Source organism: Artemia sp. Qi Xiang Cuo, chromosome 7 (assembly GCF_049724085.1).
Source record: "Artemia sp. Qi Xiang Cuo chromosome 7, ASM4972408v1, whole genome shotgun sequence".
Lineage (NCBI taxonomy): Eukaryota > Metazoa > Arthropoda > Branchiopoda > Anostraca > Artemiidae > Artemia > Artemia sp. Qi Xiang Cuo.
Genome location: NC_142800.1, coordinates 76,368,844 through 76,388,416, shown reverse-complemented (window position 1 = coordinate 76,388,416; position 19,573 = coordinate 76,368,844). Strand labels below are relative to the sequence as shown.

The window sequence follows — 19,573 nt, the reverse complement described above, 5'->3', positions numbered from 1 at the left end:
ATATATATATATATATATATATATATATATATATATATATATATATATATATGTATATATATACATACATATATATATATATATATATATATATATATATATATATATATATATATATATATATATATATATATATATATATATATATATATATATATATATATATATATATATATATATATATATATGTATATATATCAAACAGTTCGTGGCAACGAACTGTAAGTAAGGAGGGGCACGGATCAACAGTACCCGAAATTCTCAAAAACGGATACCAATTTTAGTATCAGTAGATACATTAGCAGAATTGAATGTTTATACTGATTTCAAATATATAAAGAACGAGGCGTTGAGGATGCGATAGCCCCTTCGACATTTCTGTTCGTTTTAAGTTTTAATGTCGCTCCTTACTTTCAGTTAAAAAAAACTTTTTTTTTATTTAATATATATATATATATATATATATATATATATATATATATATATATATATATATATATATATAGAGTACTGGCACGTGGCACACTTCTATATATGGACTCTCTTTGTCGCTTGTCTTATAGCCACAGACAATTTGAGACAATTTGCTGTCTTTTCATACTGAGTCTTTTCAAAGATATTTGATTATTAAAGCAAGTCCGATTTCTAAAAACGATATCTACTAAGCTTCGAACTTATGGTTTCTTTTTTAAGGTTTTTGAACTGTTGTTCAAAACCTTGTTAAAATATAGACAAATATTTTTGCAATGATCAGTTTTTTGCTCTTTACGCAGTTTAATATATTTTCAAAGATATTTGATTATTAAAGCAAGTCTAATTTCTAACAAAGATTTATGCTAAGCTTCAAATTTTGGGTTTTATTTTTTAATATTTTTGAATCGTTGTAATCCCTTGTTGTAATATGTACAAATATTTTTGCAATTGCCAGTTTTTTTGCTCTTTACGCAATTAAATGTCTTTTCATACGTCAGTCTCTTCAAAGATATTTGATTATTACAGCAAGTCCGATTTCTAACAACGATTTTTATTAAGCTTCAAACTTTTGGTTTTCTTTTTTAAGGTTTTGAAATTGTTATAATCCCTTGTCAAAATAAATACAAATAGATTTTGTAATTACCAGTTTTTTACTATTTAAACATTTTAATATAAATTTCTCCATTCATGAAAATTTTAAATTTTTTCACATAAGTGTGACAAGTGTGAAAACGTCATTGCAATACTGATGTATATAAAAACGACGTCACTCATATAGATATTTTTCCTCCAAAATTAAGGCTCTTAACGAATTTTCTTAAGCTTCTAACCTAACTAGATCGTTTCCTTAGGCCAGAATATTTCAGGATACAAATTTTCCCGAAAAAATATGGAGCCATTTTCAGAAAAAAAAGAAATACATACATACATAAATACACAATTATTACTCACTTATAAAGATAGTATATATATATATATATATATATATATATATATATATATATATATATATATATATATATATATATATATATATATATATATATATATATATATATATATATATTTGATTTAAATATTTAATATATAGTGGGTCCAGCAAAAATCCAATCGAGCCCCACACCTATTGGATCTTGGTCAGCTTTTTTTAAAGAAGCCTTTCATTCACACAATAGCCAATTGTTTTACCTTTACCTATTTACATACTTTACCCATTACCTATGACTCTTTTCTATCCTCATTACCAATGAGCGAATTTGAATGCAAACAAATTGTCAAATTCCGATTATTAAGAAACTACTAAATGTAGCAAACGAAAACATAAAAAAAACCTGAACAGCAGCAATACTCGACTTCGCCATTTTGGGTAGCCTTTTCTTCATACATTGAATCCAGGTTAGTATAATATCTCTAGGAAATCCTCTTTCTTCTTCCCAAAAATCATGCGGGAACGTCACAGACAAGCTGTCATTCAAATGCTGAAAATGAAGACTAAAAACCGTTTGCGCATAAACACAAAAGCCCGGATCTGCTACTTCATCGTACTTCCCCAGCATATCTTTAACATCAAATTCAATCAAGGGAATATTTAGAATTCTATAGAGTTTATAATATTCATTTTGTATTAAATATGGATATTTTATTACATATTCTCTTAACCTCTGAAGTTCAACAATCACAGCATGATTTCGTTCAAATCGATTAGAAGGTGTCACTTCCAATTCCACAAGTCTATGACAAAGAACGGACATATATAACATATATCCGTGAATCAAATTTGTATTGTCTCTTCGTAAATATTTCCATAGCTCGGCACAATCACTCACAATGGCATTGGGGACATCATAGTACTTAACAAAGTTTGCAAGAGCCTGGGCGGCAAGCTCTCTCACTTTGTACTCCACATGACCAAGAAGTCTTCGCAAAGAGCTGCACATTGAAACATCAAAATTAGTTTCAAAGCCAGGACTAAGTCTTGCGAGCAAACTTAATAGAGGGACTAGACTTGGATTTAGATGCCGTAAGTTACCATATGACTTAATTAATTCTTCTGAGAGGACTTGAGCAATTTCAGGGTAGCGATTTATGAATCCAAATGTCGTTAGTGAGGCACGGCCGTTTTAGTTGACTTTTTTATGACCAATTAGTCTAAGAACTAAGCCACCATACAATTGAAGACTCGCATTCCTAAAAAAGTAAAATAATTATGAACACAATAGCCAAGTTTTCTTAGATTACACTATACAAAAAGGCGAAGATGAATAGCTCATTCTAGGATTAATCATAAATGTTGCGCCCCCAAAAAAGCCTTGGTTCCAACAATTTTTTTAGTTTGTTGACATTTTCCGCATTACTTGGATCTGGGGAGGGGGAGGGGGCTAGAGGTATTTTTAAAGCTGGAGAGAATTTTCCCAACCCAAGCGAAAATGACAGCGAAAACTGAAAAATGAGCCATATAGTACCATAAAGAAAAATAATTATCCTATTCAAGAAAACTGATCCGTTTCTGTGGATGCTTGAATTTTGCAGGCTTATCTTAGTTTCGAAAATATATTTGAAAAAAACTAAATTTCAGCTGGGGGGGGGGGTGAACTAGGGTCTGCGGGGCGAACCAAGGTCTGGGAGGGGAGGTTGCCCCCCCCCCCACTCTGCTTGCCCCCCCACTCTGCCCATAGAAAATTACGCCACTGCTGCCAGGGTGAGGAAACGTGAAATTTGGTGTTATTCTATTACACCTGCACAGGTGTTATAGAAGTAGGAAGGATGGGGTACATAGGCAGAGAGTTGGGCTCACGATGAATAAAGGAGCTTCTATGTCTTGTTTATGTTGGGAAGGTTTTGGTAAAAGAACTTTAGTTGTTTGCTTCATTACCAAAAGTGCAAGGTATGAGTCATAGTGGTATATGCCCCTGTAGAACCGACTGACGAAGACGGAACTCAGATGAATTTCATATAAAGTTAAAGGAATTTTTCTATGCAGAAATATGACATTTTCACTCGGTGACTTTAATGCCCCAGCTGGTCCAAATAAAGATAGATGGTATCCAAGCTCAGATAAGTTTGGTGTTTGGAAGGAAATAGAAATGGTAATAAACAGTTGACATTTTGCAAGTATAACCGGTACTCGAGTAATGATTAGACGGACTACCTTATTGACTATACTATTGTGGATAAAATACCAGCCAGATCGATACAATACAATGGAGCGTATATGATTGCTGTCATTGATGTTAAAAGTAAAGATCACCATCTAGTAGTGTCTAGAGTTAATTTAAAACTAAAATTTGAGACGGGTACTACCTTGTGAGTAGTTATGATATTGACAGACTTAAAGATGACAATTTAAAAGGAACTTTTAGACCAAGATATGTTGTAGACAAAGTTATAAGAGAAGAACAGTAAGGCTTTAGAAAGGGCAGAAGATGTGTCGATCAAATTTTCACTCTTAGGTTAACAATTGAGAAGTGCTTGAGTTATCAAACACCTTTGGTCGTCAGTTTTATAAATTATGAGCAAGCGTTCGATTCTGTTGATAGAAGTGTACCAGACAAATACATTAAAGTGATTAGTGCTATGTACGAGAATAACACTGCTGCGGTTAAGGTAGAAAATGAGGCTAGCAGCTGGTTTCGCATTAAGTCAGGAGTTAAGCAGGGTTTTGTTCTATCTCCCTTTGTATAGATCATTTTGTTTGACTTTGTCTTAGGAAGTACAGTAAAAGGCAATGGAAGAAAAAGGAACCGAATGGGGAGAAAAAGTTTCCAAGACTTAGGTTATGCTGATGATTTAAGCATCCTAGATGAAAGTTTGGGCAAAATGAATGAACTTTTAGAGGTTTTGCGAGTTCAGGGTGCTAGAATAGGTTTGGGAATTAATGTTAAGAAGACTAAGTCGCTAAGGCTAGGAGTAAGTGAAGATGAAAAGGGGACGTTGGGTGACGAAAAGATTGATCAGGTGGACAGCTTCGCTTACCTTGATAGTATTTTTAGTAAAGACGGTGGGAGCAGTGATTAAATGTAGAATAGCCAAGGCTTATGGTGTTTTTTCACAGTTAAAAAAAATGCTGAAGAATAGGAAGATAAGTCAGTAAACTAAGAATAAAATATTGGAAGCTACAATGATGACAGTGGTCAAATATGGTTCTAAAGCATGGGCGCTCCGAAAAGCAGATGAAGATTTGCTAGATATTTTCTAGGGAAATTGGCTACGGATTGTTCTGCGTACCCGGTTGACTGCTTGTATTTCAAACAGTAGACTATACGAAAAGTGTGGTTCAATGTCGCTTTCCAGGTCGGTAACGAGAGAAAGGTTGAGATAGCTAGGGTGTGTTCAGCGGATGAAGAATGGCAGATTGCCGAAGATTGTCGTTTTCGGCCAACCGTCTAGGGCTAAACGGAAAGCAGGTCGTCTGAGGCTGGGGTGGGAGGATCTCATAAAGGAAGATTTAAGGAAAATAGAAACTTCCTGGGAGGAAAAAGAGGGAAGCTTTGAATAGATTAGGATGGAGGAGGAGCGTGCGTAGCTGTGTTAGCCTCAGTGGGCTTGGTGCTGCGGTGATTTGTTACTAGTAGTAGTAGTAGTAATAGATATTGCGAGAATAAAAGGAAAGTAAGGGAACAAAGAAGATATTCGCTTTGGGTTTGTTCTTGTGTTATAACGTCAGTGCTGGAAGTTTGTTTATAAAGTGAGTTGTTCTTATTTATTAATTATTATTTTTTTGTTCTTCGTGTGTTTAGTTGTCATGTTTTTTTTATGTGTGTTATTTAAAAAAAAAATCTTTTCTTTCGTTTTTTTTTCCGTTGAGAAAGGCTCCCGGACGTGGGGCCAAAATATTTTTTTGTTAATGTGTTGTTTTGTTATTATTTATTTTTTGTTTCGCTGCTTTGTTGAAATTAAAACCCGTTTTTTCTTGCTTAATTTTTAGTGAGAAGCAGCCAGTCTGAACTTGTCCTAGTTAAAGATAGGAAAAAAAGCCTCAATTTGTGATAAAGAAAGTATTAAAGAGAGATAGGCGGAATATTTCGACAATGTATTAAACTGTGTTAAATTTGTAGGAAATGATATAGAAAAGAATGAAAACATTTGTCACGATGTGAAGGTGAAGGAGTTTTTATTTTGTGAGCAGGAGTTAGAGGCAAAATACAAAAAAAAAACTAAAAAAACAATAAGGCAAGTGCCTCTGGGGAAAAAAATATATAAAACACAGGAGCCGTATGGTCTTTACTATAGGCAACCCTGTAGCGTTGCCTCTGATTTATTTATTTATTATTATTTTTTTCCAGAGGCACTTCATATGGAAGGGGTCGTCGTATAAACTTCAAAGGGGGCTCATTTGATTGGAAATCGAGAGTTCTAGTGTTCTTTTTAAGAGTCAAAAGGGATCAGAGGGCAACTATCTGCCCCCACGCCCCATTTTTATCCCAAATGCATCCGATACAAATTTTGAGATAGCCATTTTGCTAAAAATAGTCCATAACAAAACTCCGGTGTCGACACAACAACCAAGGACCCGGGGGCAGGCGTTGTAAGCTATGCCCTGGTGCATATATGGTTCTTATGGAAGGAATGCTCAGAAAAACTTCAGAGAGGGCTCATTTGATTGGAAATTGAAAGTTCTAGTTCACTTTTTAAGAGTCAAAAGATATCGGAGGGCAACTATCCCCCCCCCCGCCACGCCCTATTTTCCTCAAAGCCATCCAATAAGAACTTTGAAAGAGCTATTTTTTCAAAATGGTTCAAAGAGCATATAATGGAAACTCCGGGGTCAACTCAATCCTTTAGGGCCCACGATAGGCGTTGTAAGTCATGCCCGGCGTGCATACATAGCTGTTATGGAAGGGATGCTCGTATAAACTTCAGAGAAAGCTCATTTGATTGGAAGCTGAAAGTTCTAGTTCGGTTTTTAAGAGTCAAAAGAGATGAGAGGGCAACTTGCCCCCCCACGCCTCTTTTCCCCCAAATGCATCCGATAAAAATTTTGATATATCCATTTCGTTAAAAATAGTTCAAAAGTTTGATAATAAAAACTCCGATGTCGACACAATTCCCCAGGACCCGGAGCAGGCACTGCAAGTTATGTCCTGGAGGCATATATGGTTTTATGGAAGAAATGCTCGTATAAACTTCAGAGAGGGCTCATTTAAATTGAAATTAAAAGTTCTAGTTTAATTTTTAAGTCACAAGAGATCGAAGGGCAACTAGCCCCACACCCACGCCCTTTTTCCGCACACTCATTCGATACAATTTTTGAGTTAGCCATTTTTTTTTAAATAATTCAAAGGTCAGATAACAGACACACCCGTTTCGACACAACCCCAGGGTCTGGCGTTGTAAGTTATGTCCTGGGGCCGTATATAGTTCTTATGAAAGGGATGCTGGTATAAACTTCAGAGAGGGCTCATTTGATTTGAAATTAAAAGTTCTAGTTCACTTTCTCAGAGTCAAAAGAGATCGGAGGGCAACTAGCCCCTCCCTGTCCACGCCTTTTTCCCCCAAATCCCAGCCGATAAAAATTTTGAGGCGGCCATTTTGTTAACAATAGTTTCAAACAACAAACATTAAAACTCCGGGGTCGACAAAACCCCCCAGGGCCCGGGGACAGGCGTTGTAAATTATAGTATGGGTGCATATATTGTTCTTATAGAAGAGATTCTCGTATAAACTTTAGAGAGGGCTCATTTGATTGAAAATGAAAAGTTCTAGTTCACTTTTAAAGAGTCAAAAGAGATCGAAGGGCGATTAGCCCCCCCCCCCCCACACGCCCTTTCCCCCAAAACCCATCCGATAAAAATTTTGAAATAGCCATTTGGTTAAAAATAGTTCAAACATCAGATAATAAAAACTCCGAGGTGGCCACACCCCCAATCTTTTTACTTTGATATTTTTACTTTGTTACTAGTTTTGATATTTTGATGAACATTTGATTTTTTTTTAAGTTTGATTTTGAAATAAGGTATTGTTAAAAACATGAAATTTTTTGCAATCAAAAACGAACGAAAATTAATTAAAACAAATTTTTCGACAAATAAGTTTTTCTAAGAAAAGTAAAGGCCATTTTAAAGTTAAGATCAGCAAATTCAAATACCTGTTAAAATTCAACCTGAAAATGACCCGAAACTATTATTAAAGAAGAAATGATAATCAAAACGAACGGAAATTAAATCAACAATTATAGTAAAAAAACATACGACAAGTAATAATATAAATGAATAAATAAATCTTAAAGCGAGTAATGCTCAAACTGAATTTGCAAATCAAGCCTAAACGAAAAAAAAAAATTTGCTATTGAAGTATAAATTAAACCCAAAACGAACAGAAATTAAATAAAGAATCATTGCAAACGATAGATACATACGATAGATACTAATGTAAATGAATAAATAAATATAAAACGAGTGAAACTTAAATTGAATATGCAAATCAAGCTTAAAAAAAATCACAACAAACAAGAGTTTGGGTTTCGCCTCCTTCTCTCACTGTAAAAGTTTAAAACCTGCTGCATCATGGCGCTTTACTAAAAACTATATGTGTATTGAACAGTCTTGGAAATTATAAACAAAATCAAATTGAATATTTGATATATAATGATATTAATTGTTTAAAGATCCATCAGTTCAAGATTGTATTACATTTTCAATTCTGTAAGAACTGGAAAAAAAAAATATTTTTAATATAATTTGTTTTCACTGAAGCGCCAACGACGCAGTAGGCTTTAAGTTTTTACAGTTAAGCAAGGGGACAATTTTAAGGCCTTGAACAATTTTAGAAAGAACTAATAAATTAAACTGAATAATGATATTAATCGCTGAAAGCTCATCAGTTCAAAATTTTACTATAACTTGTTGAAAATAATGTTTATTTTCAATATTAAGTACAAAAGAAAATATTTGTAATACAATTCGTTTTCAGTAAAGCGCCAATGACGCAGTAGGTTTTAGACTTTTATATGTATATATATAAAAGAAATTATATATATATATATATATATATATATATATATATATATTATATATATATATATATATATATATATATATATATATATATATATATATATATATGTATATATACATATATATGTATATATACATATATATGTATATATACATATATATATATATATATATATATATATATATATATATATATATATATATATATATATATATATATATATATATATATATATATATATATATATATATATATATATATATATATATATATATATATATATATATATATATATATATATATATATATATATATATATATATATATATATATATATATATATATATATATATATATATATATATATATATATATATATATATATATATATATATATATATATATATATATATATATATATATATATATATATATATATATATATATATATATATATATATATATATATATATATATATATATATATATATATATATATATATATATATATATATATATATATATATATATATATATATATATATATATATATATATATATATATATATATAAATATAGCCCACAAGTGAATAGAAAAGACAGCAACTACAGTAAAATAAAGAGGTGGATCATTCTTAATTTTACTTTAAATATTGTGTTTTGCTAATTACAAACACATGTAGATGTAGCACTTCTCTTTAAAATGAGCCTTTAAGCAGCTTAAAGGTATCTTTTATTTTTTTTGTTTACCTTAAACAGCTCTCTAATACGTTTCAGTGTCCCGCTAGCAACAGAGGAAAAAAACAGGCGAAAAAACAACGCATCAGTGCTTCCTATGCAGAAAAATGATTGTCCTTATTGTTCAAGCCAGAAGACTGTAAGTTTCATGAACAGAGTTTTCGGCCATGGCCATGGCCATACACCATTGGCAATGTCAATGGCGTATTTTTTATTTCAACCTCATTTTGTTTTAAAACAATTAATTTTGGGCTGATATTGGCCGAGGTTCATCCTCTATTTTCATTTTGTTATATGCATTGATAAAGGACGTGGATAAAGCACGTTTCTATTACAGTGTATGCATACAAAATATATTTAATAACACATCTATTTGCAAAAAATATACATATAATTAAAATTTTATTGTCATTTTTGTTGCGAAAAATGAAAACTTAATGCATTATCCAATTCTTAGTTATTAATTTTTTTTATAGATGTTCTATCAGTGACGACATTTCACTAAAATGTCGGGAGGAAGGCAAAATGTATTTTTTTAGATCTAGAGGGGAATATTGTTCGTTTTTCAAATATTTCCAATGAAAATCCAAAAAAGGTACTTTTCAATAAAAATAACTCTCACCAAAAAAAGGTGTTTTTAATCTAGAGGGGGGGGGGGGATTTAGGGGACAAATGGTTGCAGCTACTGCAGCAACCACGATAGTCTAAGGGTTTTTTAAGCCCCAGAGAAAGAAAATAAAGATATGGAGATTGGGGCCTCTTAAATTAGTCTTTCTTCTTAATATAGTTTCTCAAATGTTACTCGATTCACAGTTCAGTTTCTATTACTACCAAAGTTAACAGATGAATAGATCTTATAGTTTTAGTAAAAAAAATAATATTATTTTATAATATGATAATTATAATGATTAACTTTTCAATAATACTGTTGCTGTTTTCTAAACAAAAAAGTTTACTTTTATGGATAAAAAATTCAGATTTGGCAAGCCTTTGTTGTCCCCTTCCTCTGTCAACAATTCCTCGTACAATCTCGAGAACCTCCTAGACCCAGCACTAAGTCAGACTTAAGTGATAGCCAAAAATGGAGAAGGAAAGTGGTCACCAAAGATTCTGAATACGTCCATCTGAAATGCTGAAAATTGAATTCGCTGGTCAAAATTTTAGCATTCTGAGGGAGTAATGATTCTTCCGACTAATCTTAATCTTAGAGGATGTCCCATAGCCTCCGTTGTTATATCCAGATAATCTTCTATTTTACATTGAACGTCTTTCTAAGCCAAGAGGGGAGTTCCAGTAGCATCAATATTGCACGCCCTCCTTCGACCCCTCCTAATTTCAGAACTGGCGTAGACTAAGCTAATAATCCAAAATTTAGAAGGAAAGTGACCAAAAAGATTATAAATGCGCCCACGAGAAACACTAAAAACTTAATTATCTGGGAATAATTTTGCACCTTAAGAGAGTGAAGATTCTTCTGACTAATCCTGATTTTGGAGGATCCTTTCTACCTTTCTGTAATTATATTAAGATAATCTTCTAATTCATGTTCATTTTTTATTTTCCAACAGGGTGGGGGAGCACCTCTGTACTCATGTCGCGTGCCCTCTCTTGACCCTGTTAGATCCAACATTGGGATTGACTTATCTAATAGTCCAAATGGATGTCCAGATGGAAAAGGAAAATGGCCAAACAAGATTCTAAATGCACTCATGTAAAATACTAAAACTTGAATTCTCTGGGAATAATTTTATATTTTAAGGGGTGAAAATTCTTCTAACTAATCTTAGAGGAAGCCCCCCTGTAATTACATAAAGAATATTCTTCTATTTTATGTTGAAAGTTTTCCTACAATAAGGAGGAGTTTCACGAGCACCCATGTCGCCTGCTCTCTCTTGGCCCCTTCTAGACCCAGTACTGGGGCAGACTTACCTAATAGTCCAAAATTGAGAAAAAAGTGGTCAACACAGATTCCTTCTAGACCCAGTACTGGGGCAGACTTACCTAATAGTCCAAAATGGAGAAGAAAAGTGGTCAACACAGATTCCTTCTAACCCAGTACTGGGGCAGATTTACCTAATAGTCCAAAATGGAGAAAAAAAGTGGTCAACACAGATTCCTTCTAGACCCAGTACTGGGGCAGACTTACCTAATAGTCCAAAATGGAGAAGAAAAGTGGTCAACACAGATTCCAAACAATCGACCACAGCAAGGATAAATAAACGTTGACAAGGAGGCGTCTTCGACTAGACTTTTGATAATGTGGAGTGCCTGTGCTTGAACCATGTCTAAATGACTATTTGAGCTAGTTGATTCTTGATTGGCTATCTTAATTAATCGCTCCATAGCATATGTCACGAGAACTTTCTGAAAAATGAATTCTCAGAGGGCATACAAGAAGGTTTCTATAATTGCACCTTGAGAAATAGTTTTATTTATAGAACAAAAGCTACATTCGCAAGTAATTCTGAAAGCAAAATAATGGGATTAAGGAGGGCGATTAAAATTTGAAACAAACTAAACCTGAGCTGATATTAGAAGAAAATATCAGCTAGTATTCACTATCAGCGTTCACTCTATTGCTCTTTAGTCTTTTTATTTCTTATCCTTTGACGAAAATTTTTGAAGATATTTTTATTTTAGAAATTTATAACCATCTTTGCCCTTAATTCCTACTTTTTCTAAAAAAACATATACAGGGAAGAAATAAACACCCATGAGACACACAAAACCAGACCTGATATTAGAAAAAAAATATCGCTAGTAAACGTAGATAATTTCTTAGACCACATTGCTTTTCCATTTACGAGAATTTAAGAAAGCAGTATTGAGGAATTTTTATTAAAATACAGATCCCATTTGCCAATCTGATTCTATCGAGGAAAAAATTAGAGATTTTGGTGTTTCTGTTCTGTGTTATAGTTAAGCAGTATTGAGGAAGTTTTAGTAAAATATGAGTTTTATTTATTTGTTTGTCTTTTGTTCTTTTTCTCTCTTTCTTTCTTGTTGTTTTGTTTTTATTGTTTTTTTAATAATTTAAATTATTTTAGCTTTTTCTATTTTTATTTTCTTTACCAAAGGCTCTCAGATGTGGAGTTGAAATATTCGGTATTTTTTTTTTAATTAATATTTTTTTTGTTGCGTTTATTTTTAGTACGTTTTGTTCACAGCTAAGCTTCTAGTAAGTACTAGGTGTTCACAAGAACTCACCCATATCTTACTTCTTAGGAAAGAAGCAAGGTTCGCGCTTACTATGTATGGTGAGAGTTTTTTTTTCTTCTTTTTGCAGGTGTTTTTGTTTACAATATTGATCCTCATTCTTTTTATTTCTTACTCTTTCACGAAATTTATAGGAGATATTTTTATTTTAGAGATTTCTAACTTTATTTGTCCTTAATTCCTACTTTTTCTGCAATGACAAATAAAGGGAACAAATAATCACAGGCGAAACAAACAAAACCTGAATGATATTACAAAAAATATATCACCTAGTAAACGATTGGGGAGTAACTTAAGCTTCCACTAGGTACTAAGGGCTTAGCATATATCTTACTTCTTAGAAAATAAGCAAGGTTCGCGATTACTTTCTTTTCAGCAGTGCTTGTTTTTATTTTGCTTTACTCTTGTTTTTCTTACCTTTACGCGAATTTTTATTTAAAATTTTTTTTTATTTTGAAGATTTTCGTTTTTTTTCTACCCTTAATTACTATTTTTTAACTTATTTGCTCGATTATAAAAAGACGCTGTGACCTGAGACCACATTCGTTCGCATAAAGATAGTGTGCGTTAATACGCTGGTAGAAACTTCGGTCTATATGTTCAAAGTCTAATGCACACAGCAAGCAATTCAAGTCGGACAACCATAACAAAATAAAATGTTTTTTAAGTAGAATCTTTCTGAATCACGATATTTTTGGGGATAAATTTTAAATACCCTGTCAACTAATGATATAACAACTCTTCTTTTCGCTGAAACCGAGTGAGACGAGTAAAAATTTAGATATTTACCACTGTGTGTAGGTTTTCTAAATATTGGAAGCAAATGGTTGTCTTTTAATTAACAAAATGTCAAGAAATGTTATTTTCTTCAAACTCAACTGTAAATTTAATATTTGTAAAGTTATTTAAATGTTCAAGAAAAAGATTTAAGGATTCAAACCCATACTTCAAAATACAAACTACGTCATCCATGAATCTACCCCAGAAACAACGGGAACCCTGCGCCATGTAGGGTTCCCTACAAAACGACAGAGAAATCTCAAGACATAATTAATTTCATATTCATTTTGTTTTATCCAGTTGCTTCAGTGCTCTCATTTGTTTTATCCAGTTGCTTCAGTGCTCTCATTTGTTTTATCCAGTTGCTTCAGTGCTCTCGTTTGTTTTCTCCAGTTGCTTCAGTGCTCTAATATGTTTTATCCAGTTGCTTCAGTACTCTCATTTGTTTTATCCAGTTGCTTCAGTGCTCCCATTTGTTTTATCCAGTTGCTTCAGTGCTCTCATATGTTTTATCCAGTTGCTTCAGTGCTCTCATATCTTTTATCCAGTTGCTTCAGTGCTCTCATTTGTTTTATCCAGTTGCTTCAGCAAGTCTATTTAGCTTTTGTGGTGCTTAATCACAGTAGCAACGATTGTATACACAGATATTTGTTGCTTTTATTTCTTGGTTTTGGATTTTATTGGTTTTAGATTGTTTTAGCTTTTATCTTTGTTTCTTAGCGTTGAAGACGCCTTGTTTTATACAGACCAAAAATCTGCATCGCTTTAGTTTGTCTTTCTCACCTCGCTGTATTTACATTGATATAATAACGTCTGTTTTTAGTTTCGTCTTAACAAAAAAGTATTTAGCAAGCATATAAAAAAATGTCTCCAATTAATTAATAAACATTGCCACTGACTCTTTAATTCTAGAGCTGGGTTTCCCGGCTCAGCGGGTTCGAACAGGGATTGTTCTCGTCTAGTTTCAAGTTTCTAGTTTTTCGTCTAGTTTCAGCGGGTTCAAAGTTTCAACCCCGTGTTTGATGCACTAGATGCACTGAGACACAAAGCTTGATGCACTAGACAAGAACTACCAGTGTTCGAAGACGGATTGTTTACGGCTCAGCGGGTTAGAACATGGTTGTTCTCGTCTAGTTTCAAGTTTCTAGTTTTTCGTCTAGTTTCAGCGGGTTCGTAGTTTCAAACCCTTGTTTGATGAACTAGATGCACTGATGCACAACGCTTGATGCACTAGACAAGAACAACCCGTGTTCGAAGACGGGTTGTTCACGGCTCAGCGGGTTCGAACACGGGTTGTTCTCGTCTAGTTTCAGCGGGTTCGAAGTTTCAACCCCGTGTTTGATGCACTAGATGCACTGATGCACAACGCTTGATGCACTAGACGAGAACGACCCGTGTTCGAAGACGGTATGTTTACGGCTCAGCGGGTTCGAACGCGGTTGTTCTCGTCTAGTTTCAAGTTTCTAGTTTTTCGTCTAGTTTCAGCGGGTTCGAAGTTTCAACCCGGTGTTTGATGCACTAGATGCACTGATGCACAACGCTTGATGCACTAGACGAGAACGACCCGTGTTCGAAGACGGTTTGTTTACGGCTCAGCGGGTTCGAACACGGGTTGTTCTCGTCTAGTTTCAAGTTTCTAGTTATTCGTCTAGTTTCAGCGGGTTCGAAGTTTCAACCCCGTGTTTGATGCACTAGATGCACTGATGCACAACGCTTTATGCACTAGACGAGAACAACCCGTGTTCGAAGACGGGTTGTTCATGGCTCAGCGGGTTCGAACACGGGTTGTTCTCGTCTAGTTTCAAGTTTTTAGTTTTTCTTCTAGTTTCAGCGGGTTCGAAGTTTCAACCCTGTGTTTGATGCACTAGATGCACTGATGCACAACGCTTGATGCACTAGACGAGAACGACCCGTGTTCGAAGACGGATTGTTTACGGCTCAGCGGGTTCGAACACGGGTTGTTCTCGTCTAGTTTCAGCGGGTTCGAAGTTTCAAACCCTTGTTTGATGCACTAGTTGCACTGATGCACAACGCTTGATGCACTAGACGAGAACGACCCGTGTTCGAAGACGGATTGTTTACGGCTCAGCGGGTTCGAAGTTTCAACCCCGTGTTTGATGCACTAGATGTACTGATACACAACGCTTGATGCACTAGACGATAACAACCCGTGTTCGAAGACGGGTTGTTCACGGCTCAGCGGGTTAGAACACGGGTTGTTCTCGTCTAGTTTCAAGTTTCTAGTTTTTCAAGTTTCAACCCCGTGTTTGATGCACTAGATGCTCTGATGCACAAAGCTTGGTGTACTAAACGAGAACAACTTGTGTTCGAACCCGCTGAGCCTGAAAACGCGGTTTAGAACTTATTGATTTTATCAGCTCAAATTTCATAAATTAAATACAGTTTGTCAATTATGTTAGCCCAATTTCCATTGTTTAAAGAGAGAGGACGAATTAAGCAAACCTCCGATGCTTAATTTTCAGAACTTTTTCATTTTATCATATGAAATCGCATAAAGGTGTTACAATTGGTTAATTTTACTAGCAAAAAATTTCCTTTTTTTGGAGACAGATTCAAACGAAGAGAAGAGATTAATCAAACCTTCGATTCTTTGGTTCCAGAACTCACTATCTTCAAAACAACCAGAGCAAGACCTGCGGATCTTCTTGTTATCGAAGCAACGGTCGTGGAGGATTCCAGCAAGTTGATTATATATTCCAACTGTGTATATGGGATGGAACTCAGAAATCTAAAATGAAACTCAATAATTACCTTTTTTTCTATAAAGAAGAAAACAGTTTTAAAAAGAAAAAAATGTATCAGTAGCCAACCCAAAAGGCTGAAGTTGTCAAAGACTACAGGTTAAATAATCAGATTCAAACATACAATATACAAGACAGTAAGATAAAAGAACGAATTGAAGTTTACTGTTGTTTCTTTATAAAATCAAAAATATCTTCTGATTAGCATTTGTTTGAAAACTCTCTTAATTTTTAAAACAATCCACTGCAATGAATCAATATTTTATTCTTGATAAAACAATTTAACCATCGGTAACTACGACTTTACTGACTGATTGGTCATTATTACCAACCTAAATTAATATTTTGGTATAATAAGGCTCCAGCAAACACTTTTATGCTAGTTCTGAACTAGCATGTGATTAGCTAGACAAAATTGCAGTTTAATGGCACTTTTGAAGGAGACATGATGAAGTAGTGGGGGGGGGGGGTGTATTATTGTATTCATTGTTTTATGCAGTTTTCAAATATCGTGGTTGTTTTTCTGACAATGTATCCTCCCTCCCTTCCCCAATACTTCCACATAAAGTACAAAATAACACGTTTCTTTGTTATTTGTCGTCTATGATGCCTAATGTCTTCTTTGTTAATACGAGTTTACTGCGACTTTGACAGATCAAAATCACTCTTTAACTGCAATGTTGACAAATCAGGTGATTTCAATTGAATTATGAGATAAAATATTATTTAGGAACGGTTTAAAAAATACTATTTATATGAATCTTAACATAATATTAATTTATGAATAATGGCTACCATCGGCCCAGGTGGGTCGGATTAGGACTCGATCTTGTGGTTCAGTGATCTGATCTCCTCTAAGATTACTAAACCCCCAAATTCCCTTTGGTTTGGATACGATATTATAAAACATATCAACGTTGTTGTGTATGCTTAGTGCATGGATTTATAACCTGAATAAATACCAGATAATACAGTAAAGCATAGAAACACGCGAGCAGGTAAACGACCATCAAGTATCTACCAAGAATGGTGCATACAACGGTAATCAATCGATCAGTCTAGAGAGTGATACCCAAATAGCCGGTTTCGCCTGCTTCAAACACATTCGCAAACCTTTCCTGATAACATGGAAGAAAAATTGTAAAGAGCTTACTAAATTACAAATACGGCAACCAAATTGTGCCTCTAGTAGAAGGAGGAATAACTTTAAAATAAACTTTTTATTTAGTAAAAAATGTATAGATTCTTCTATTCATTTGCTTTTGTAGTAAGTTATAAACTGATAAGAAAAAAAAATCGCAAGAAATGTTCTTTAAATTTATTATATTCTCATTCCACAGTGTTCTTTCAATAATCATTCTCCAGACCGACATTTTTAAGTAGTAATTTTCCCCCAAGTGTGGTGGGGTTAGTACATTCATCCCTGGGTATGAGCAAAAAATCCATATATATATACACTTTTACCCAGGGCCGTAGAGTCAGTAAACTTAAAAAAGGCTGACTCAAACTCATAGTTCTAGCATTTTGAATCTGAATCCTCCTCCTGAATTTCTAAGATGGCTTCCATTTTTTGAAGGTGCAATTCTGACTCCTACTTTAAAAATTCGGGTACTAGACTCAAACTTTTTCTGTTTAATAATATATTTTAGTTAAGAATATCTACATAAATTTGTGTTTTGTCAATACTATTGGATACTATACAATACTATATGTCAAGAGTTATGTGTGGTTTTTCAAGATGCAAATCAAAATTATTTATTTTGATGGATATATCTTGTAACCTGTTAATGTTTGTTTTTGTGATGTAAAAAATTTTTAGGCGTTACCTACTTGGATTAAAAAAATGAAAACGGACCGTGATTAATGACCCAAAATAACATTCAAGTTTTTTTTATACTGGACTAATGCTGTAGGTATTTTTTTTTATATTTTTTCATCAAATCCAGAGTTACTTTTTTATACTACTCCCTTACATCAACTATACTGGCAACAACCACATGGTTAACATCATCAGTCAGTTGAAAGCAGCTCCGTCTAGAATCTGCAGAATCGAAAACTCAAGGGATCTGCCCTCACCTGTAGATGGGTGATATCCCCCCCCCCAAAAAAAAACTTTCACCTCTAATGAGACTGAGACGACAGGTCGCAAACGCGACTAAAACAGCTTCAATAGATCCTTGCCAAATCAAAATCTCAAGGGCTCTATCCTTACCTGTAGATTGGTGATAAGCCCCCCCCCCAGAAAAAAACCCAAGCTTTTGCCAATATCTACACATTGTCCACTCAACTGATACTGCGGCAATAGGTTGCAAACGAGACTGAAACAGCTTCAATAGCTCCCGGGTCGAATCAAAAATCAAGGGCTTTACTCTTTCCTGTAGATGGGTGGTAAACCCTCCAAAAAATAAGCTCTTGCCAATACTCACGCATCGTCCGCTCCACTGAGACTACGACAATATGTCGCACAGGCGACTGCACCAGATTCAATAGCTCCCTTATGACGACATTGCGTCATCAGCCTCAAAATTATAGTCCCACATCGTTCGACAATATCATGAGGTAAAATGTCTCTGTACTTATGCACAATGTCAGCAGCAAGCATTACCGATTCCTAAAAGCAAAATAAAACACCAAATAACAAAGTCTTTACGTTAAGAGTTTCAAGTAAAAAACCTTAAAATAAAAAACCTTAAAAATACAATATAAAGCACTAGTAAAACTGTACTTGACCTACTACGACCACTCTGTCTTTTTTATCTGGTTTGCTCAAAATTTTCCTAAAAAAACATCCGAGCTCTCCGCTCAGCGTGTTTTCTGTACTTGAGATTTTCACTTTATTTGCCACCCTAGTTTAAGAATAATATTTTTGTTCTAGTGGATTATTTTTGTATTATTTTGGTGTCTTTTCTTTTTGTAATCTATTACTCCACTTTTTCTTGTTGTTTATAGTGGGTTAAAAACAAATTATTATTGATTATTATAAAAATAACAAATACTGATGTTTATCGATAATTACATCATGAAATGAGTAAAAAATAAAATAAATCACTAAGACAAACATAAAACGAATAGAAATTTAATTAAAAACATTAAACATTTAAGCATACACATCAAATTTTTTGCATCCCCAGAAATGTAAAGTTTAGCTGATAATAGCAGATTAAATTTATAAGGAAGGTTAAGTTATAGTTGTAGATAAGGCTATAGTTTATATAGTTAAAAATACATAAAGTAGCTAATAAAGTTTAGCTGAAAGTAGTAGTCTGGTGAATCAAGGTTTTGGTAATTAACCCAAATATCAAATCTCAAAAAGGTTGAACAAACGTTTGAAAAGTTTGAAGGTTTGAAAAACTTAAAAAATTTCAGACTTTTTAAAAAATTCAACATAAGTTAAAAAAGTATAACATTTCATAAACATTATTAAACAAAAGAGCTCTGATAGCGATTTGTCCGAGCAGATGCAACGTACGTCCAAAAAGTAATGAGACTGGCTGACGCACGACCTTCCGATCGCCACCAGAGTGCTCTCAATAGGTGGTATCGGTGATTGGGGTCTTGCCAAAGCATCACACCCCGCGGCAGTCACTTCTGGACAGTGAGAGAGTAAGGATTGATAGTTTCGCAAAGTGTGTTTTTCATTTTGGTCACAG

General features: G+C 33.8%; 1 protein-coding gene across 1 annotated transcript in view; it reads right to left on the bottom strand.

The window, feature by feature from the left end:
- Positions 1–2,418: 2,418 nt before the first annotated feature.
- LOC148950698 (tRNA (32-2'-O)-methyltransferase regulator THADA) overlaps positions 2,419–19,573 on the bottom strand; it is a 103,306-nt gene continuing 86,151 nt past the window's right edge. Inside the window, exons 6-9 of the mRNA XM_089092573.1 lie at positions 18,350–18,534; positions 15,763–15,910; positions 11,312–11,529; positions 2,419–2,661 (exon numbers count right to left, since the gene is read on the bottom strand). Of these exons, the coding sequence (XP_088948699.1) occupies positions 2,595–2,661; positions 11,312–11,529; positions 15,763–15,910; positions 18,350–18,534 (618 nt within the window). The 3' untranslated portion in view covers positions 2,419–2,594. The remainder of the gene's footprint in view (positions 2,662–11,311; positions 11,530–15,762; positions 15,911–18,349; positions 18,535–19,573) is intronic.